At 38.1% G+C, this 23,014-nt stretch overlaps 1 protein-coding gene across 1 annotated transcript in view; it reads right to left on the minus strand.

Moving 5' to 3' along the window:
- KCNH7 (potassium voltage-gated channel subfamily H member 7) overlaps window positions 1-22,602 on the minus strand; it is a 230,937-nt gene extending 208,335 nt beyond the window's left edge. Inside the window, exons 1-2 of the mRNA XM_054830094.1 lie at window positions 22,075-22,602; window positions 19,824-20,054 (exon numbers count right to left, since the gene is read on the minus strand). Of these exons, the coding sequence (XP_054686069.1) occupies window positions 19,824-20,054; window positions 22,075-22,150 (307 nt within the window). The 5' untranslated portion in view covers window positions 22,151-22,602. The remainder of the gene's footprint in view (window positions 1-19,823; window positions 20,055-22,074) is intronic.
- Between the last annotated feature and the right edge of the window lie 412 nt (window positions 22,603-23,014).

Raw genomic sequence — 23,014 nt, forward strand, 5'->3', positions numbered from 1 at the left:
CTTGCTCTTCAATTTACATCAAATGGACATCTTTATTACTTTGCATCAGAGGGGCGATAGGAAAATATAGTTAGTTTTTAATATGAAGAAATAAAATGGTCTTTCAGTGAAAGACCTTTCCCAACAAAGCACCCCTGAGATGGGTATGGTGAGAAGGGTTCAAAGGTCTTTTGGAGTTTTTCCACAGACTTATTCTCAGGTTGTGCTGACAGGAATAGTGAAGCAAAACCACTTCTGCTCTTAGGAGCAGTGTCAGGCTCTGGCCCATCTTCTAGTTTCAGAGGACCTGAGACTTAACACTGGGTTTGAGATTCTTGAAATCTCTGAATTTTCTTGGGCCCAGGCTTCTGCAAGTTTCTCTTTCCATTGCCACACACTGGAACTCTAATTTTCCAAATAGTAAGGTGACTGCTTAGGAGTTAAGTTTACTGCCAGATGCGTTAACTCAGATATAGTCCTTCACATTCCCATCTACGTGTATGTGCTGGGGATCTGGGTCACATTAGCACCTGTGTGCTGTGGATACAGCTGCGCAGCCAGGGGCACCACTCAGAGTAGTTCAGGCTGGTTCACAAAAACCAGCTGTGAAGTTTACAGCTGATTCCCAAACCATCTGTTAGCTTGCTCCTCAGCACACCTTGCTTTAGCCTCTCCTGAAGTCCCTGTCCAGTACCAAAGATGATGAATGGTGTCCTGCTCGTGATGAACAAGCAGCAGGAAAGAGAAGATCAAGAACTGCCCTCTGAATTGAACTGAATTTTCAGGCATTACTCGCTTTCATTCTTGGCTCTAGAAATCCTTGGACCTTGTTTGATTACTTCTTATGACTGGGAGAGGATACTTGTCCACAGCTCCCTGGCTTCCTGCAGAAGTGTGTGTTATTGTTATGTGATCTTTCCATGCAGAAAGAGATGCCTGAGCATTTAACAAAAACTGTACAGACCTGGCAACCTAATGCAGTGTAGTTAACAGAGTAAATAAGAGCCCTGGCCCCAATTACAGTATCTCTGCACTGTATGTGTCATAAATCAGACCTTCAGAAATATCTAATTAGGTAGCATCAAAAAGTCCTGAGTAATTTCTCTCCAGTTATTTTAATCACTTTTTTCCTAATTTATTACTTTAGAAAACAGATTAAATATAGTGAAACAAAAGCACACCAAGAAAACCGAGCATTCAAATAATTACATACAGCATCTTCTCACCACACTGCTTTGCATCTTATATCTTTGCTGCAGAAAAAAATCATTAATCTGACATTTTGCTATCCTATAAATAACCATGCTTTTATCAAGGTTCAAGAGAAAGAAAAACAGTTTAAAACACTTCCAAGAGGGAGTCTTGACTTTCAGTCCTCCGCCTAGTGTGTGCTTGTTTCAGTTACGGTAGATGAGGGAAAGGGGTGTTAGCTCACCTTCCTACTCTTCTTGTAAACCTAGATAAAAGACAAAACCAGCTCCAGCCTGAATTTATGGCATTTACAACAATTCCCATGGAGTCGATGTGTTAATTTTACTGTTAGGTCTGTGTTCCCTGTTCACGCTCTCTTCCCACCTGGTGGATGCATCCCATCCAAGACTTGCTTGTGTGGCCCTTTTGCGTGCTTTCTGCCTGCTTTGTGCTATTTTGTAAGTAGGTTATAAGCCCTGTATGTTTGGAATAATCATTGCAATGAAGATGCTGTTTACTGGCACAAGCCCAAACCAACCCTGAAAGTTTAATTTTGAAGATGTTAGGTATTTGAATTTCCAAGAGACCTCAGATCTAAATTTCTCATAGTAGAGTAAAAATGTCCAAGCCAGTCTTCCTGCTTTTGAATTCAGCTATTTTAAATTTGGGTACAGAGAAATTCAGTGTTTGCAGAAATGACTCAGTTGAAACATGACATGAAAAGTTAGTAGGGTGGAGCCTGAAAGGAAATATTTCTGTTGTTGCTATCCCACAGTTCTGCCAAGGACTAAAATACTTCATGCAGTCTCATGCAGTCAGTTATGCACATACTTTCTTATTGTGCTTATATATTTCTTACAGTGCTTATATTTGCTTTCTGTCCTTTTGGAATGGTCTGCAACATACAGCTTTTCCAGAGCGTCCTCACTCTTGAAGTCTGTGTGAACAGGGCTCCAATTCAAGTGCTACATCAAGCCTTCTGTTTGACTTTTGCACTTTAATACATAGCCAAGACAAAATCATATGGTAATATTGACTATATCCTTGTTTAATAAATAGTTTTAGGCATCCAATTTAATTATAATTATATAATTATGAGTAATTAAAGCCACCATAGTAAATATATCTGAAGCCATTTACTATATTTTCTATAAGCTGTGTTAAAGCTAAAAATCAACATTGGTACCAAAACCAATGAGTATTCACTGCTGGATATTGCCAGTTGCTCTGAAGAAATAATTTGTAGAATAGTAGTGAATTTGTAGTTTGTCCTTTCTGTGTTTTACCATACCTATGATATTCATTTTAGAGGTAACAAGAAAAAGATGTGCAAATAAGCCTAAGTAGCAGCAACGAAAAAAGACAACCTTAATGCTACATTTATTTCTATATTATCGTTTGCAGCTGTTACTGGATGCAGTATATTATTACTGAGTTTTAAAATTGCAGAAGATAGATTCTCTATGATATAATAAAGAGAAAAACAACAGTGAAGTATGCAGCAAATCAGATTTATAACTTCCCTAAAATTGCAGCTCAGGCTAGATTTTCCAAAAAGATCAGCTCTCATTTAGGCACAGAATGCAGGCCATTATTTTCATACCCCATAAACAACGAAAATCAAAATCCTTACAGAACAAAGGCTGAGTATTCTAATACAGTAAACTTTTCTTGAAAATCTGGTCATGCATTGTAATGCCTGGCCTGAAGAAAAGGTGAATATATCTCATAATTTGAAAAAAATTGCAGGGTTAAAATTGTGGGGACCTTTGTAAAGAAAGACAGTATGATTTCTGCTAACTAGCAGACTAGAGAATCGAGTAAACAGCTACTTGCCAGGTGTGCTCAGCTGATTCATGTTCAGCATATGACCATACCAGCTGCTTTACTTATGTTGAGTTGAAAGAGAATTTCAACAGAAGAAAAAAAGTGGATTCTCAGGCATATATAGAATTACGTTTCCCTTCCTCTCTCCACTGCAAGCTGTAGCAATATTAAAGGTGAAATGACCTTTATGCATGGAGCTAACTAGGAACTTCTCCAGCAGGTTTTTGCATGCTTTTCTTCCACTTACTTAAACACATAAACTTCTCAATGACTCCAAGACTGTAGCCCTGAGATCCTAAAATTTCTCAAAATAGAATTGATTTGACCACCACCAATTGAAGGCTGATACACTTTGCACAACTAAAGCAGATTTCAGCTTGATTCAGTCGTACTAAATTTTTTGTTTGTACATTGCCATTGCATAAGAACACTGTCAGGTTGCTCAAAGTGTTGGTAGCACAGCAGAAGAGAACAGACTCCCTTTTATTTTTTCTGTTTATTTTTCTTTAGTAACTTTTTTCTTCTATAATATATAGATGATATGTCCATGGCAGGTAACAATAAACGTTCTTTATAATTCTTTAATCCCTTTTGGAAAGTTTCCTTTGCAGATAATATCTAAGAGATAGCATGTTAACTTTGATCCCTGATCTGGCTTCAGCATCACAGTTCTGGTATTTTATTCCCATAAAATGTAAGACACTATCAACCTCCAACACAGGTATGTATGAAGGCCTCTATACTGCCTAAAATATCAAAAGGAAAAATGAATTTACCATTGCAAGCTTTGGAAAAAGCAATTTGGGGTGATGAACAGTAGCCTTTAGCCAGACGTTTTGCTTACCCTTTTTGCTGCACTTCAGAAAGGCTGATTAGGTAGGCTTAATGGAATTGTCAATCCTGTACTCAAAAAAGGTTTATATTTAGCATTACCAATTTAAAATAATACACTTCTTTTTCCTAGCCATTAGACCTGGGCAGTTCCATGGTTGAACTCACTGCCCTGATCTCTAAAATTTCCTATTATATTCCCTTTGATTATCTTGGGTTCCAGGGAGAAAATAGTAATTTCAAAGAATAATAAAAATGCCATAACCCTACAGATTAGGGCCGTAGTTAGTATGAAATTAGTTCAATTTTAAAATATCTCTAAGTTATTTTGCTCTCATAGTTGCTTGCAAAATGTACATTATAATATATTGGTATCTAAAAAGAATTACTGATTATTAGAAGGGTGATCTGTTCAGCAAGGTCTCAAAAAACCATATACTTGTAAAGCCTTTAACAAATATCTAAACATCAAATATGTAACTATCAAATATTTTCAAGCATTTCAAATCCAAATAAAAACACACGAGCTTTTCAGTTGTTCAAAAACCTTCTTAAAAATGAAACTTATTTAGTTTGGGAGGTTGGATTTATATTTCTTTTGTTTTAGATAAAGACCATAAAAACTGGGAAGTAAACACCATTTCCAAAGTTATGTTAGTCATAAGGGGAAGTCGTCTTGTAATATCTGTTTGTGAAGATAACTGTATTCCTCTGTAAAGCACAGTATCAGAAACAAGGCTTGGAAAAACCATCCTTTTGGCTCTTGGTCACGTTCTGACTTTACATGAGCCTTGTAGAGCCAAGTATCTTTTACCATTCTGCTTGACAAAAACAAGGCAACATTTGCAATTGGCTATTACCAGGCAATCTGACAATGACAGTTTGGTCCAGTCCGAGAATGAGAAATGATTTATACATTCTCATTCCTTTAAATCAAAAATAAGACATATGTCACAGTGCTATGCAAGCTAAATTAACCCTCTGCAGAAATGAAACACCTAAGTAGCTACCCTGCAGACTACACTGTATCTGTTCCATGCAGAAATGATTGCAATTATACTGCCAGCGTGTGAATCTAGCATTGACTACTGTAGGAGTAGGAACGGCTTTGCATGTGAGTTGAAATAAAAAACACACTTAAATAAAAAATAAAGACCAAATCAGAAATCCTTACATAAAACTATATTGTAATGCATATGCTAGGTATGTTCTCTTCTCCGTCATCAAAGTAATTGATCATAGGGGCAACCAGCATCTGTAATGTAATGCCAGGAACTGCTGTTGTACACCCCCAAGATACTTTTATCTGTCACATGGGAAGAGAGTAAAACTTTCTTTTAGACAGTCAGTAAAGCAGGTTTTATTGATGACCTTATAACATCACATTAGGATGATTAAAAATAAAATCCAGCTTGAAACAAACAGATTTGTAAGTGTCAAATATGTAAGCAGTAGGGAGAAAAATTATTTTAATAATAAAATTAAAAATACCATCAGTGCTGTTTTAGTCAGTGGAAGTATATTTAATGATGCTTATCAACACCTTCTAACAGCAGTTGAACTCATCATTAATAATATTCATTAAATATGCTTTAATTGTCACATTGTGTTCGTTTAACATTCCTTGTCTATATATAAAGAACTGAAAGAAAACAGGGAATAGATTACAGATCTAAATAGGCTGTCAGACCACCCAGCTGGGGTGACTTAAACCAGTGAGATCATGTCTCAGTTATCTTTTTTTAATACCCTCAGATGAAATCACATCCCTAAATGATGGGTATTTGAAGGGGCACTGCTTAATACCCTGGATCTGACATCACAGCAGTACCACAAAAGCCGCAGGACTCCCGATGCTCTGCTGCTGACACATTATGCTCCACGTGTTATGGGCCAGCTCCAGCAGGGTGCTGAGTGCCATCAGCCAGACGGGTGAGCTCCAGTCAGGGGGTGGTTAGCACACTTTGATATTGAGTGTGGTGTTTGAAGGGGTAAGGGAAGGCTAGTTGGCATTGGCCTAAAGGAAAAAGGGCAGTATTAATCCTTGAAGGAAACACCAGATTTCTATCTCCCCTAGTCGCTAACCTGGAAGAAAGAGCATAGAACAAATAACTGTACCATTTCTTGAAGAAAATATGAAATAAAAAGTGGCAGAAGAGAAATGGAGAAGAAAATATTGTCTTTTGTCATGAGAAAATGTTAGCAACAAACTTTTTCTCCTGAGATGAGACAGTGTTTCAATGAGGTTACCTCACTACTGAAAGCCACTACAAGAATTCCACATGATGTGAAAAATATTTCTCTCTCAGAAGGACTGTTTTCTGCACATCTTTAATGATGAGAATGAAGTGCTGAATAATATGTGCCAGGGATGCCCTAGTTGTTTGCTAGTGGCAGTTACATTTATCTCCCAGCATAAGACAATTGATTATCTGCTTCTAAAACTTACAAGAAGTCCATTACAATTATCTTTAGCATTAAGCTGTTTGGATGACTGTAATCCATGGCAAAATAAGCATTAGAATGTCTGTTTTCTTCTTAACTCAAATGCTTGTTTGTATAAAAAATTTCCCAAAGAAAACCAGGCAGATGCCTAACAGGCCAGGCAGATTGGTCTCCAAAACAGGAAACCACTGAGCATATAGTTCCTCATAACAAAATGGGTAGAAATGTGGAATTTATACCAGGTAGCACATCAGTACTGACATTTAGAAAAAGTTATTCCGGCAAACAATATCTACGTTGCAATTGCAACCATCTTTAATGTACAAAGTAAACAGGATTTCCTAATGCATGTAAAAGTGTACCTAAGTTATGTAAAATTTCGTGTATAAAACTTGACGTAATACTGAACATTCAGGTAAGGAATCTATAAAAGTAGTACAGAATGCCAATTAGTATAATAAAAGATGTCTAAAATACCTACAGATGGGCTACTGAATTAAGAAAAAAAAAAAAAGAAGAAATATGGTAACTAACTCATTAGTTCTTCAGACTTTCCAGAGGGTATAGCTCCAACACCCTCCCTCAAGCACAACAGCAGTCCATCCACATACTCAGAAAAACGAGTAGATGTATCAGCACATCAGCTGGCTCAGCAGGGAACTCATGACTGAGCTCCAGTGCAAGAAAAACCCCGACATGTGAAGGAGGTGGGAGCAAGGGCAGGCTACAAAGGAGGAATACAGAAATACTGCCCAGGCATGCTGGGATGGTCTTAGGAAAGGAAAAGCTGAGCTAGACTTGAAACTCTAGGGATATCAAGGGCAACAAGAAGAGCTTCTGTTGCTAGCTATGTTAGCAGTAAAAGAATAAACAAGTATAATGTGAGGCTGCTGCTGAGTGCGGAGGGTGATTTAGTGACGGCGGATGCAGACAAAGCTGAGGTGTTCTGTACATTCACTGCCTCAGTCTGGGAGGTGTTTGCATCTTGAGACAGGGTTCAAGGTAGTGGAAGAAGATTGAGTCAGGGATCTCTTGAGAAATGAGTCCAACTGTGTCCAGTTGGATAAAGCATACTGGGTTGTATCATCAGGACCATAGCCAGTAGACCAGGGAAAGTGATGCTTCCCCTTGCCTCAGTGCTCATTAGGTCACACCTGGAACAGTACATCCAGCTTTGGACCTCTAGTACAAGAGAGATATTGATAAACTTGAGTGAGGCCAGCAGAGGCCACCAAGATGGATATGGACTTAGAGCACATGTCCTGTGAGGAGAGGATGAGGGAAAACTGGCCTTGACCACGAGCCTAGAGAAGAGACAGCTTTGAGGGATGAATAACAGCCTTTCAGTAGCTGTGAGGAAATGACTAGGAGATGGCAGCACGCTCTTCACTGAAGTGCATGGCAGGAGAATGATAGACAATACTTTAAATTAAAATAGGGGAGGTCCTGACATGGTATAAGGAGAAACCAGTTTCAATATGAGGGTAACTGAGCACTGGAACACGTTGCCCACAGAAGCTGTGTGGTCTCCGTCCTGGCACCCAACTAGACTAAGCCCTAAGCAACCTAGTCTGAATTCTGTGTTGCTCCTGCTTTCAGCAGGAGGCTGGACTGGATGAGCTCCTGAGTCTCCTCCTGAACTAAATTCTTCTCAATTCTATGAAAATATGATGGCTATAAAAGACCAGTCTAACAAAAGGGCTTCTTTGCTATACTGGAATGGTAAAATGTTATATATTGGAATATGTGCCATGCTAACAGAATGCTTTCTGAAAGCAAACACGGCTGAGTGATTGCTATTTAAAGATGCCCATGTGAAACAAAGCATTACTTGTTATACAGATTGTGCCAGTTTCTAAAAAACAAGATACAAACAAAGGGTGAAATCCAAGAGAGGAAAAAGTTACAATCTAAACTATGCTATGAGAATATCCCTGGTTACTATATCAAGTTTAGAGATGAACTAGTTGAATCTGAACGACGTACTATATCCTGCAGAAATGTCCATTTTCCCATTGATAAGTTGATGTAACTCTCTCAAGTATTCAGGATCATGGAGGACAGCCTCCATTAGACACACCTAAAAAGCTGAATCAAGCTAGAGTCTGATAAAATTTCAGTTATTTGAATGTGTGGAAAGTGTGATATTTTTTTTTTGTTTGGGGAGGAAATAAAGCCTTGCTTATTATATGATACATGCAGCACCAATTAAAGACAAATAATACTCAGATAAGATATAGTTTTGCTTTCTCTTAAAATATCGATGTGGTTTAAGAATGATGCATAGGCTCTGTATGACTGATTCATGGTTCTCCTGAATAAGTGCTACAACTATCACAACAAAGTCTAATGTGAGACTTGCAGATGATAAGCTTTTTCTGTTCGGAAAAAGTGCAAGCTGAGCAGCCACTGAACTTTCTTAACCATGCCTCCTATATTTTTTTCTTTGTCATTTATTTGGCAGTTCTATTTTCTGTATCAAATTTGGAAACCCCGAGGGCTGAGCTTGATACAGTGCTTACACGGGAAAAAGATGAACAGCACTTGATTCCACCTTTGTGTTCTTTAACCCTGTGGCAAGAGAAGGAAACAGTTTGGCCCCTTCTGCTGTTCAGAATAAGCCCAGCTTTCTCTAACCCCATGCTAGCACTTGAGGATCATTACAGTGTGTACCCTCTCTAACAGAAGATGTTTCTCTAGAAATTATCCTTTATTACAGACAGGACAGAGACGTGTACACAACTGCATCATCCTAGGGTGTCTCTTTTCTCAGACCTGGCCTGCGATCTGAGATAGTCGTTTAAGAGTAATTCCTATTCAGTGCAATTCCTATTAAAGATTGTTTTACAGAACTATTCCCTGCTGAACGTAATTTCATATTCTCACTCTGTTATCCATTTCTTGTACTTCATCATGATGGGGTTTTTTGCGACATTTATTTATATAAACACAATGCTCTTGTCTATACTGGGAAATGTTACAATGCAACCTTGGAGTACTGTCTTAGAGAGGAGGATAGTACAAAAATACAGTAGAGAATGATGGTTTGGAACTGTGAGCATGTCAAGAATAACCTGTCTTTCAAGGTAAGAGACTCACTGCATTAGTCAATCAGCTCATTAGGAGTCACTTTAATTTGCTGTTCAGTTCAGACTTCCTGTGATTGAGTGTATTTAATGAGAATAACGCTTTATTAGTAAAAGTGTTGTGAACTACAGAATAGCAGTTTGTATTCTATGATGGGGTAGGAGATAATTTTGACAGCTCCTCAGAGTGGTTGTTAAACTTCCTGAGAGGGAGAAATGCCCTTTTATTTTATGTGTGTATATATATGACAATACATATTATTAAAAATCTAGTCCTAAATTTGCTTTTACATGTAAAAGTTCAGGTCAGTCATTTCCACTGGAGTAATCGAACCTCAGTGTGATCTTTGTACCTATGATACTTTAGTTATGTCTGATATTTTAGTACCTGTGACCACTAAGGGGCAAAAAAAAGTTTGGATAATCTATTTTCCAGGTAACAATGAAGTTAAACATGTAGAAATGTTTCTCCATAATTTCAAAAACCAGTTGATATATTTTCTAAAATTCCTCAAAAATGGAAATAAAGTGCTTTATTCACAGCTTTTTTTTATTTACAGGAAAATGATCCCAAGGTGAAAGGGAAAGGGATTAAGACCAAAATATTACTTAAAAGGGAAACAATTCACTAAGTTCCCACGAAACAGGGACAAGTGCTCTTGCACGTTCAAATGTGAGAGAAATCACGTTTGAAATACAAGCAGCCACACAGAATGTATTTATCTGACTAATAATTATGTTTTGCATATGTCGAGTTCTGCAGAGACAGTGACGCTACTGGCAATTCTGCTTCTGCAGGATCTGTTTTTTTTAATAAATGAGATCAAAAGACAACCAGAAATGAATGTAAATAGACCTGCACGGTCAATTGAAAAGCTCCCTCAGCTCTAATATTCTCAGTTTGTGTAGTTGTTTTTATAAAATAGAATTGCATATCTCTCAGCTAGGAAGAGTTGTCTGCGGACAATGTATTCCTTCCTCTTTTCCCCTCTTTAAATAAACAGTAACCAGAGAAGGGGGATGCCACCCGTGCCTAGCGCCTGATCTACAAACATCGCGCATATCCGACACTAACTCTGCCTGTAGCCGCAGTAGCAGTTAGTAGGTTTTAATTAACCTTTTAAGCATTTGGGAGCCACTCTGTAGATCCCAGTTCTACTGACAAAAGAGAAGGGATTTGCAAGTTTTAAGATAAACAACATCTTTATACACTTTTGTGGTCACCCACAAACAGCACTCAAACTCTGCTTTACTCCTCTACAAAACTCTTCTTTAAAACTCTGTGGGTAAAACACTAAAGCTGCTTCTGCGCCACCTCATATTCTTGTTGCCGTAAGCAATCAGTATAACTTACAGAAGCACTAAGGATGCTCTGAACTGTGGACCAGCACGGACTGGCTCAGGACTGACATTATACACAGGCTGTCTTTCACACCAGTTCATTCATCCACAGAGAAGGCTCAGATATTGATTTATAGAGACCTGGTTTTGTACTTCAAGGCTGCTATTCTCTCACATAATAAGGTCTGTTGTCCATGACTCCAGAAATAGTCCTTTTGGGAAGTGTTGGCATTTCTGTTGGATGGACTTCGGTGTTAAATTGATTCCTGGTATATTTTATCACGCAAAAATAATGCTAGGCACTTATGATGGAAAAAGAGGAACACATTTTCCTTTCTTTTATTATCATTATTTAAAATGACACGGACTTTAGGTTTTCTTTCTTTCTTTCTTTCTTTCTTTCTTTCTTTCTTTCTTTCTTTCTTTCTTTCTTTCTTTCTTTCTTTCCCATTTGTGAATTGAAAGCCTTTTTTTCAAGCAAGTAGACAGAACTGCAACATATTTTACCTTAAATACCATGACAATAGGATTTATGAACTACAGAGATTCATGTTCTTTTGAAAGTATGAAAAGAAATGCTGTCTTGTACAACAGCCATAAACATGCAAAATACTAATGAGGTTATCTGGCATTTTTTTCCAGAGAGGAAGGAGTAAAGCAGATTGGCACAAATGAGTTTTGAAAGGAGGAAATTTGCAAGCTATTTTCAGAGATACACTTGCATTGATTTGAATGAAAATCAGCAGAGAATGCTCTAAGAAATAAATACTCTCAAAAGGGCACAGACTCCAAACTCTGAGAACAGCTGGGAATAAGTGCTTTATAACATGCCTGTCAGTGATGAAACATATTTACATGATGATTAACTGCTTTTCAAGCAGCCTAGGTATAAGACAAAGGCAAAAAACCTACTTTGTATCTATCCTTGTTCTGAGGTCATCTCTGCCTCTCTACCCTGTGGATTAAAATGGAGGATGGTTTTGTCTGTGTTTTGCATATTTCTTTCATAACTGTTTGTCTTTGTACGTAGCAGCTCAGATCCAGCTCATACTAGTTAGCAATGGCATAATACGTCTCCACCAGCAGTTCCCTAATACCTAAAGATCAGGATTTTTAGTGTTGCAAAACTTAAATTTTGCAGTTCAATTCTGTGAACGTTGTGGATGCACAAGGCAAGTCTTGTGTCTGTAGGTATTGATATCTTGCTCTCAGGCCTTTAGGAGTGTTTCTGGGAGCAGAAACAATCCATCACTATGTAGTCCAATGCATTTCCTGTAAAGAGGCCAACATTTCAGGAACTGATACTGTCAAGGATCAGTGTATTTGGGTATTGTGATAAATCCTAATTTCCTGGTATTTGAAGTAAACTCTTGTTGCGTTTCTCTGAACCGAACTGACTAACCATTTAGGCAAGACTTTCTGGTTTCCACTGCAGTCTCGTGGCAAATCAGAGATTTAAATGAGGTCGTGGCAAAATGTAAAAGAAAGATTTTTAATGACTATGGTACTATGGAGGAACAAGGACAGGAAAGCAAGATATTTCAGCAGGCAGGAAAGTACTGAAGACAGCTGTGACTTCTGGCCTAAGCTTTCTTCTGGTCATTTCCACTCTACTATCAGCAATGAAATAGTTAATAATGTTGACACTGAAACACCATCTTTAGGTTTTGGTGATATGATGGCTCTTCATTAACAACAAATCTGGAATATATTCTTTTTGTGGATAACACTTCAGTGCTATAACTGAGGACATTATCAAAACTAGCTATAATGAGGTCTATAACTAGAGCCTGGTTAATGAAACAGAAAAAGACAATAGGACCTCCCCTTTATACTGTTTACTTTGACTTTTTTTCAGATTGAATTTTGGTATCCTTTGTGGTGATCTTTACTGATGATGATCTTTACACTGTAATCTTTGCACTGTGATTACAGAATTAAAGAGTTAAGAAAAATAGAAATTAAAAGGCCATATTGTTCCAGAAAGTTGGTGAGGGAGCTTAAAATGGGGTATCTATGGAAATGCTGGAGGTCAGAAAGTATTTTGCAACTAGTTATGGCTGTAATTCTGCTTACCAAATGAAATTTTATTTTAACTTCTAGGTAATAATTCAAATATGTATGTTATTTGCTTTAAAACAAAACCAATATACTAGCCTAAAAAGTTCAAGCTATACAAAATAACACCAATGCTTCTGACCTCAGAGATGTGAACTTTCAGAGCTGCGGACGATGTGAAACCAGCTGTAACTCTAGAGCCGCATTACCCCACTGGCATTGTCATGCATCTGCTCTGCCTCGATCTAGGTTCACCGCTACAGTTCTGATTGCTTTTGAGATATGCGGTTTCCAGAGTGAGTTAACAATTTCTGTAGTCAGTTTGGTCTTGCTGCTCTGAATCCTATACTGCTTGATTAAGCTTTTTCCATACTTATCTGGGAAGCTGGGAAGAATATGGACTGTCTAGCACATACCGAGTCATACACTAAGTCAAATATGTCAGGAACACTTTAAAACTGGACTTGAAACCACTAAGATAAAATCTAATCTTAGAAAATGAGTTGCTGTTCCCCCATGTCTATTGCAAGGTATGATGTCTGAGTTGGTCTCTGCATCTCTTTTTTTATATATGGGCCATTCGTTGGAGAAGAGAAAGAACCAATTGATAACACAAATTAGGAGTATGGAATAACTTTCTGATCAAAATGCCACATTAAAAAGGATATGCACTGAAGATGGAAAGAAGACAAAATATGTGAAACCACACCAAAAAATAGACTAACAGCTTCTGTTCTTTTTGTCTCATAACCCCAAACCAAAATAGCTTTCACTAAAACTGAAAGGAGCATATTCAAAGCAGATAAAAAACTTTGTCAGGCAATGCCTAATTAAAAGATGGAGCTCTTCTCCACAGAATATTATAATTCTAAACAGCTTAGAAAAACTTTAATGTTGTGTATCATATCGTAACCTTCTAGCGCCATTTGACTCCAGAATGTGACACCTTTCTTACCGCTGTGGGACTCTCTTTTGGAAAGTCAGCAATCATTGATTCTTTGTAGCTCAAGCAAGGGAAATTTGGGTCCCTTGATTAGTCTAAGTTGACCCTGTGACTTTCTGAATCCTGCTGTAAAAGTGTACTATGGAAGTCCAGTGGCAGAAGAGTTCCCTCCGGACACTGTACTGAAATGAAAGACTCCTGATCCACTAGCCTGCAGGTTTTTTCTTTGTGCCATGGAGGAACTCAAAACTGTCAGAAGGAATTTTTCCAAACTGAGTAAGATTTTTTTTTTTCTGTTGAAGATGCAGTAGCTATAATAATAGCAGTTGTATTCTTCATTATTTGTTAAAATTAGATATATCTAATCATACCTTTCTGACCCTAAACACTGACAAAGAGAATAATTTTAAAGGTAATTTAATTTTTGTTCCCTTTTATTCAGATACTGTGTCTCATTAGCAGGAATATATGAACTGGAAAAAATTATCTTCTATAAAAGCCCCCTTCTTATTGAAAATAAATTAATCTTAAGTTGAGAAGAGAAAAGAATATACTGGAAAGCCAAGGAATTGAAAAATATGGTTCGAATTGGCCCATAAATAAACCTACTTAGTATATCTGAGAGCTGCTTTATCATAATCATTAGGTATCCCATGTGAAATATGAATAAAAGGTGACCCACGGTTCTGGGCGGGCACAGGAGCCATAACCGAATGGGGCTGGGTAAATGAGATACTCTGATCATTGGGGTGTCGGCTGGCGGCTGCTGCTGCTGCTCCCTGTTGCAAAACCAGCAATACCGAATGGGACAAGGGACAGTCTCGCCTCTTAGAGCAAGTATTAAAACCTAAGGTAGAAACATTACACCCCAGACATAAGAAAAGGTCATCCATTTCCAATGGTTCAACACTTTCAGTAACATTCTGGATTTGATCCAGGATTGTTTTTTTTAAGGATGGTTGGAAAAAACTTGCATGAAGACAGGTTTTTGTGAAAGCTTTTTGTTGGGGGTTAACACTTTATCAAAATGCAGTCAGTATTTCTTAAACCAAGAAGTCCTACAGCAGCAGGGTAGTAGACAGTGACTTGATTCACTGATGTTTCTCATCAGCTCAGGTGAAGGCGTTGAATCTACAATCAAAACTGCACTTGCTGACCCTCATGTTACAGCTCATCTAAAGGGACTTGACGTACATGCAAGGGTCTTTCTCTTCATTTGTATTTTTAATTGATTGGTAGTTTCACAGCATTTATAGAACACAAACAGGTGATAAAACATCTATGCTGGATCAAGTCCAGATGATGACCGTCTAAATGAAGTCCTGATTTTTCTATTGTAGAATAGAACTCAAGAGAATTTTCACTTTGTTTCATCAGTATGTTTACACACATTTTCTTATCCTCAAAAAAGAGCTTAAAAGGCCTCACAAATATTAGTTTGGAATCTTAATGTGTTTTGAAAATACAAATATGTTTAATTTGCAGTCAAATGTAGCAAATTACATTTCTCAGACTGGGTAAGTGGCAGGTAATTTGTGAGGTTTGTAAACACTCTGCAAATAATTGCTTAATCTTATCTTTGCTCAAACTTATACTCTTCTGTAGTGCTTCTTATCCCTGGAATATCTGACGTGTATAGGGTAAGCTTAAATGATCTCCTTCCCTCCCTTTAGCAGGTATACTCTGTAAGCTTAGATATAGCCCACTGTTGTCCACAAAGTGCAGAGTAAGAAGTAAAAAAGTATTCAGTGATACCATCCTTTCTGATTATAATATATCCATTCTCAATCCCAAAATAATTATACTTTTTATGTCAAAAGCTTTACAGCTTTACCACCTCAAGCGATATTTTACAGCTGTCAAGAATGATTTATGCAATAATGACTTAAACTGCAAAATGGAGTCCTCAAAGGAAGAGCTGTCAAACATTTTCACCACAAATAACTTTATTAAAATAAGAATTGATATTCTGTATAAACAATATCTCACTTCAACTCTAATACAGATCATATAGCTATATGATTTGTGAAAATGACGTTGTGGGATAATGAGGAATATACTATACCGCTACTTTGATATCAGAGTATAATTTTTGAATTAAGCAGATGTTAATGCCTATTGGGCAAGACTTTAAACCAAAGTCTATTTCAAAATAATAGTTCTTGTGATTTGTCTGTATTTATCTATTGTTCTTTTTTAAAAGGGCTATTTACATTAACAAAGAAATTTACTGAATCTTTAATCCCCTGAGTACATCCAGTGACGTTTGCAGAGCTTCTTGTGTGATGAGAACCTATAAATCTGGACCCTTAGTTTTGGCATCCATCTGTTCCCATTAACCATTTTTCTCAGTAGTAATTAATTTTTTTGATCACTATGTAATCACCTACTGTGGCACTACTCTAACAGCTGAGAGGACAGGAACTTTGCCTGGATTGTGTAAATATCCTTCCAAAAGGAAAAAGGAGTGAGGAGAAATTAAAACCCAATGTAGGCTATATTCACAATCTTATTCTGATACAAGTACGGCAAGAGGAGCTAGTAAGGCTTTTAGCTGCAAACATTAAAAACTTCTGTGAAGGTAGGGCACTGGTGTGGTTGCGACGGAGCCTGCTGGGTGCGTAAGTAATGCTGGCATCACACCTCCATGCCATCTAAACAATTACACAACGCTACTACAAGTATTCTCCCCCTCTCCTCTGCACCCTCCCCACACCGCATAGTGGAAAGGGAAACGTGCCCAGTCTACGTAACATGTTTATAAACCCATCATACATCAAATTTGTGTTCCCCTTTGATCACTTTATCTTCTGTCTGCAGTGTTTAAGGCAGTGTAGGTTCAAGCAACTGTCATTTTTCTGAAAAACAACCTGCTACAAGTTTTTTCCCATCCTTCTGTCCCCTTTTCTTCAAGCATGTGATCTGGCCTAAAGATTAAAGCAGTGAACAAACAGCAGCATTCAGTCTTGCATCAGCAAGATATCTAAAACTCAAAAACTTGCACTTTCTTTCATCTAGAAAAGTGGAGTACAGACTAGTAGAGAACATCAGAATCCTAATTCCCCGTACGTATGCAATACTATTCTTCTAGTGCAAGAATTTCAAGTTGAACTTTAAAGCTATGACATTTTAAAACTAAGTGAGGTGGTATTTAGAATTAAAAAGAAAAAGCATTAGTTATAGAGTGATTCCCTTTCTGATATCTGCATTGCTGGACTGCTGATGACAGATTAGCTTTATAAGTGAGGGCATATATGATCCCACTGACATTTGCTTTACTTTGAAATATTAAAATAATTTTAAGTATAATCAGTGGCTTATGTAGAGTAAATGATAGTGTGAGGTGGAATAAGGTTTTATTTGCAGTTCACTGGGCATTTATTCAGTACTGGTCTTCAGAAACCTCTCGGTGGAAGCTCAAGCAATTCACACCTTCATGAGCAGTCTTTCTCCTCTGTATGCTTAGCATTATGTTAAATATTATACAGTGGGTGGCTATGAAATGCCATGTCAAGTCAAACTTTCAAGCATTGCGTAGTTCATTGGAGTAACTTGAGTTACTCACATGGAGAAAGTTACATTTCTAACTGTGCTGGTATTGACCTCTTGAAATATTCTCATATTTATTCACAGCACACAGTACAAAATAAGCCACTAACCAAGCACTAAACTCTCAGATTTTTAGAAAATTATTTCAATTCATTTTGCTTCAGAACCCGGAAGAAGTCCTTGTTAGGTATCATCATCCTGTATATTGTTACAATATACAGAGTATGTTATATATAGCGTGCATATATATACACACTCCATATATTGCAAAAACAAATTTGCAAATTTGAAAAAGTGAGGTAAGTGAACATGATAGTGAAGTACATCTTTTCAGTACTTTAGAATAACTATACAATGTTTACTGATGTTTATTACATCCATCATATAGGTAGTTTCAATTTTATGATACCACATAACCTTCAGATCTTTTCATCACATTTTTTAAAGAAATTGAATGTTATGTGGAATCAAACAAAAAAGTCTGTATATACAAACCATCAAGCTGTCAGACACACATTTGAGTGTCAGACCTATCTTGTATTTTGTCGATTTTTGCCTGTAATCAGTGACTTGGCATTTTAAATGATATTTACAATTGAAAATAATTCACCTGTATTTGTTTAAATTTAGCGGTGCATATAGCACACATGGTGAGTCCTGTTCACATTTTGACAAGTAAAATTTTGAGGAATTCAACTCAAATTTGTCTAGACCTGTTGTCTGTAGCTTTTGAAATTCCTTAACCTTCACATATATGATCTAGCAATTTAAAGAAACTATTCACAGAAGTGAAGTTACTGAGAATCCTTATGCATAAGATTGTTTAGACTGATTAATCCATAACTCCCATTTATACTGTGCTTCAAAATTCAAAACTATTTACCAAAGATGTGGCAATTTTTACAGACAGTTTTACTTTGGTTTGCCTCAAACAGATTCTGGTGTGTTGCGTGATGCCAGAATTCAGCATTTTTAAAAAAATATGTACTTATGGTAATTGACAGATAAGCAGTACTCTAGCTGAGCGCCTTTCCCTCCCTCCTAATATCTTGAGAGACTGAAGCACTTTTAAATGACCAGATCTCAAAACAATGCTCCGGGCCGGTGGCTGTGAAACTTAGCAATGACATTCTCCTTTTGCAATATTATTTTTAACACATGTCAAGTTAAAACAAACACAGGCTCGATGCGTAAAAGACACACGGTGTCAGGTCTCCTGAGAAATCTAAGTTCAAGGCACAGCTACAACAACAAATCTTGACCGAAATCTGCTCCAGACCACCAAACCAGATCTAAGAATAAAGGACTCTACTGAGAATGTGCTAAGAAGAAAATGCTTAAATATTGGTAGCGTGGGTAGAATGGTTGGCCCGAGTCCTATCTGAATTACACCAGCCTAAGCTAAAAATAATATTACTTAAGTCTCTCCGAGATAACAACAGAATTATTGAGAACAGGGTTTAACTCTGTCACTTTAAAATGCAAGAGCATCCATTGCATGTGATTCTAAAATTGATGCAAACAACACACTGGCACTTCTCCAGAACTAATTTAAGCTCAGCATTTGAATATGAATTTCCTTTTCCTTCTCCCAAGCATGTACATAGCAAGGGACAGAATAAGGTACACCACACTTATCCATTACTTGCACTTGTTTGAAAGACGGCCGTTTCTGTAAATAACCCTGGGTAATTAGGAAAAAAACCCCTCAACCCAAACCCCTACATATAACTATTATGTATCATAATTAGTTTTCATGCGTATGCATTTTTTCATCTGCAAATACAGTCATTTATTCATTTTATGCTCTTAACAGGAAAAAAGCATGAGCATAGCAGATTTAGCCATTCTTCCCTATATCAGCGATAGTGTTAACAGGTATATATTGAGTTTTCACTGAATTAACAGGGAAACTCTTCATAGTTTAGCCATCCCAAAATTTTTACTCTGACAACATAATTCTAGGACAACTTCCGTTGTTCAGTTGTAGGTACTCCAACTTCACAATATCTAATCTCTGAAAAAGACTTGTCCCTTTCTTTATAAGCTTTTCTTCATGATAGGCCAATTTTTGCTACTTTTAACCTTATTGCACTTTTTCCAGTAAAATACTGCACTTAAATCAAGGTACGGTTCCAATTGTGTGAAGCAGGCAGAGTTAAGCCCCCCGAAACTGATACACCATCGCTATGTCCCGTGAAATGAAACAGTTCCTAAAAATTAACATTCAGAGGATGTCCCCTCTCTGCTTGTGTTATCTGTTCATTGTTGCAGGGCTGTTTACTTTAGAAGATTTAGATCGGCTTAAAACCAACCGAGAGGGGAACTTTTGTTCAACAGTTGCAAGCACAGTGCTAACTTCATGCAGCTGTTAGCGTACAGTGATATACTCTGTACACCCACTACTTTCAGGGCAGATTCCCTTACTGGTGTACGTAAGTGTACTTCACTGGACTTCAGAGAAATGACACTACTCCAGCAAAGGGTCTGGCCAGCAGATCACACGCACTTCTTTTACCGATCAACTGATAACCGAACACATAAAAAGTCTTGAAAGTAAAAACAGACTTTACCATCTTTGTGATAATAGGTGACTTCTACTTTCCTCTCCTCTGACCCCAGCAGTGCTTGAGCAATTTGGGCAATATGATGTCTTTTGGTCTCTGGCCCATGAAGAAAATCACAGGTGCAAGGTTTCTGCATGACATCTGGCCTGGAGAACCCAGTCATCTCACAGAACCCATCATTGCAGTAGATGATAGCACAATTCTGCACTCTAGCATTAGCAATGATGAATTTTTTATCTGCAATAAAAGAAAGTGATGCATTTTTTAGTACTCTTTCAACATTTCATAAAGTGTCGATTGCATGGATGGATGCTAAACAACCCTTCTTTTCACTGGGATGCCTGAAATGCAGAGATTTTCAGTCATTTAATGCAACTAATTTGATCCATAGCTTTTAAAGAACCTTCAGTAAATTTAGAATACATTAAAGATGAAGATAGTTGTCTTTTAAGGAAATAAAACCTGATTATGACTCCTTTTATCTTCAAAATTTTGTGGTTTTTAGCTTCATTGAAACCCAGGAGATGAACGCGATCCTGTCAGCCATAACTCCAGGAAAGTCCTTGAAAAGTTAGTAGCTATTTTGACGGGGGGGAAGTGGGGCCTTGGAATGGGGCTCTACTGAAGTCAAGGGCTTCCTGGGATAAGGTCCTACCAGCTCAGTCTACTCTGTAGGGATTTTCATTGAGGTGAATGACAGCAAGTTTATAGTTGGTATTTTAACAAAACTATCTAGACAAGAACATGATAAATTTTTTTTCCTCTGTGATTGTTTTAGAAATTTATAAAAGAAAATATTCCTTAATAAAAAAATAAAATAAAGAAGTATGAAGGTACTTGAAAACCAAAGATTGTGATGTTGGAAACATTTTGCACAGTCTGCTGAAGTTCTGTGCCCTAGTCCATCATCCTTTCCCAAACCCTCACCTGACAGAGAGGTTCAAAAGTTTTCAACTGTTTTTTCATTCGTTTCTGTTTACCACTATAACACACTGTTCCCGTTATAATTATAAATGTGCAGCTTTGATACATTTACTGTCAATAACATGAATTTCTGCTTACTTAATCACACTAGGAGGTCCCTTGCTTTATAAAAGACTTTTTACGTGGCACCAAGTTAGCAGTGCAAGTCTTGAAATTTTTAAAGATATTCTGTCTTTGAATACAGTGAAATATTTGGAGAGAAAAAAATATAGATGTCATTCTTGCTTTTTCTACTGTCTTTCAATCATCCCGAATTTTCACTATCACTTGCCTAGTTAGTATGTAGTGCTTTATTCTCTTCAAAATATATACACTTTACTCCATAAAAACTTTACTCAAGTAGCAACACTGACTTAGCATTTAGATAAATTAGGACTACAAACACCGTCTTCTTTTTTTTTTCCTCAAATAATATAAATATTAAATTGGTAACGTGGGTTTAAGTATAATGAAGTGTATAAACTGGAGTTAGCTGTAAGGGTTTGCACCAGACTGATACTAAAAATATGCTAAATATTTAAATAAATGTACATATATAGAAACTACTGTTTCTAAATTAAATTCATTTTAAGCATCAAGTGTTCCTTCTTACTGTTAAGAGTAAACCAGAGTTCCGGCCAGGAAAAACACTCCAGCTTCAGCCTCCTTGACAGGTAGTAAACTGCTGCATTGGAAAAGATCTCACAGACTCTCCCTGAGGATGCATTTGCACTGGTTTGATAGATATTTTAGGCTTGCATAAACAAAGCAGAAATATTTGACAGCTATATTAAAGTGCAGTCATGACAACAAGGTAAGAGAGTATTTTCCCTTTAATAACTCCTCTATATATTATCTGTTTCCTCTAAATCAAAGTCCAACTGTTCTGCTTTATTTTGAAAAGACAATGATAATTAATAATAAGAACAACAACAATAATAATAAATCTAGCTGATTTTTTTGACATTGCACAGGCAGCAAGATTGTACAGTCTGCTTTTAGAGCGATCTCACCAGTTCAGAAGGTAAGAGATATAACTTCCATAGCTATGCAATATGGATACAGTCAAAGATAAAAACTATTCCTTGAAACGTGGAAGAAAAAAAGCCCACTAATTCAAGTCGGTAATCTGTATTCCAGATCAAAACCAATGTTACTCCTGCCAGGGATCCCCTCCTTACCTCTGGGATTTTCTTTCCAAGCTACAAACTTAAAATAGTCTGGAGCTGCTGTCCATTTAGTCGCAAGCAGAATCAAACTACTGTAGCAAAATAGATAGAAAGAGAGAACTTACTTTGCCCTTCAAATTTTCGTATGATTGTACCCAAAAATGTATTTTGTGGTGCCACATGACCTCTGCGAACAGGCATGTTTGTACAGGTCTTCGGTTTTCTGTGCACAATGACTTCTCCAAGGATCTCCTACACGGCTCCAGCCCAAAGCACCGAGCCAGCTACCCTTTGTGACAAATCATCGTCCTCTGGAGCTCGGAAATCTCTTCCCATTAGCACCACTTCTAGATACACGCTTTTCCTATTGGAGTCAGATCCATCCCCCAGTTTCTTTCTTTCTTTTTCTTTCTTTCCTTGCTTTCTTTTCTATTTTTTTCCTGGAGGAGCTCGGACGCTATTGTCTGGGGCGGGTAGGGGTGGGGTAAGCAGGAGGACGTGGGGGGGAAGAAGATTACAAGGGTAATCGATCTCTAGCACCAAACATCGCCAGTTTTCCAAAGCAAATGGCTGTGACCCGGCAGTTTCCGACGCTGTAGTGATGGTTAGAGGGCTGGAAGACTAATGTTGCTCCGCTGCCAGAGGGAGTGACGTTCCCCCCCTCCGGGCTTCACCACGGCGCGCAGCAGCTCGGATTACTCAAGCGTGGCTTAGCAAGAGCCAGCCAATAAATCTCTTCAAAACTCAGCGACAAACAGCGGCATCAGGAATGAGCTACACCCCGGCAGCACCGCGACGTGCCACATCCCCCACCGCTGCGGCTGCAGGGGGGCAGCGGGGACCGAGGGCGCTGGCGGGGGGGGGGGGGGGCGGGGGCCGCCACCTCCGGCCGCCCCAGCTTCTCCGCCCTCCCGGCACCGCCGGCCCTTTCGCGGCCCCTGAGCGTGGCCCGCCGGGGAGCCCCGGACGCTGCGAGGGCCGGAGGAGGGAGGGAGCTTTGTACACGCCCCGTCTGGGGGGGGGGGGAGGCGCAAGTGGGGGTCGATTTTGAGCCAAGGGGGGCGG

Source organism: Grus americana, chromosome 6 (assembly GCF_028858705.1).
Source record: "Grus americana isolate bGruAme1 chromosome 6, bGruAme1.mat, whole genome shotgun sequence".
Lineage (NCBI taxonomy): Eukaryota > Metazoa > Chordata > Aves > Gruiformes > Gruidae > Grus > Grus americana.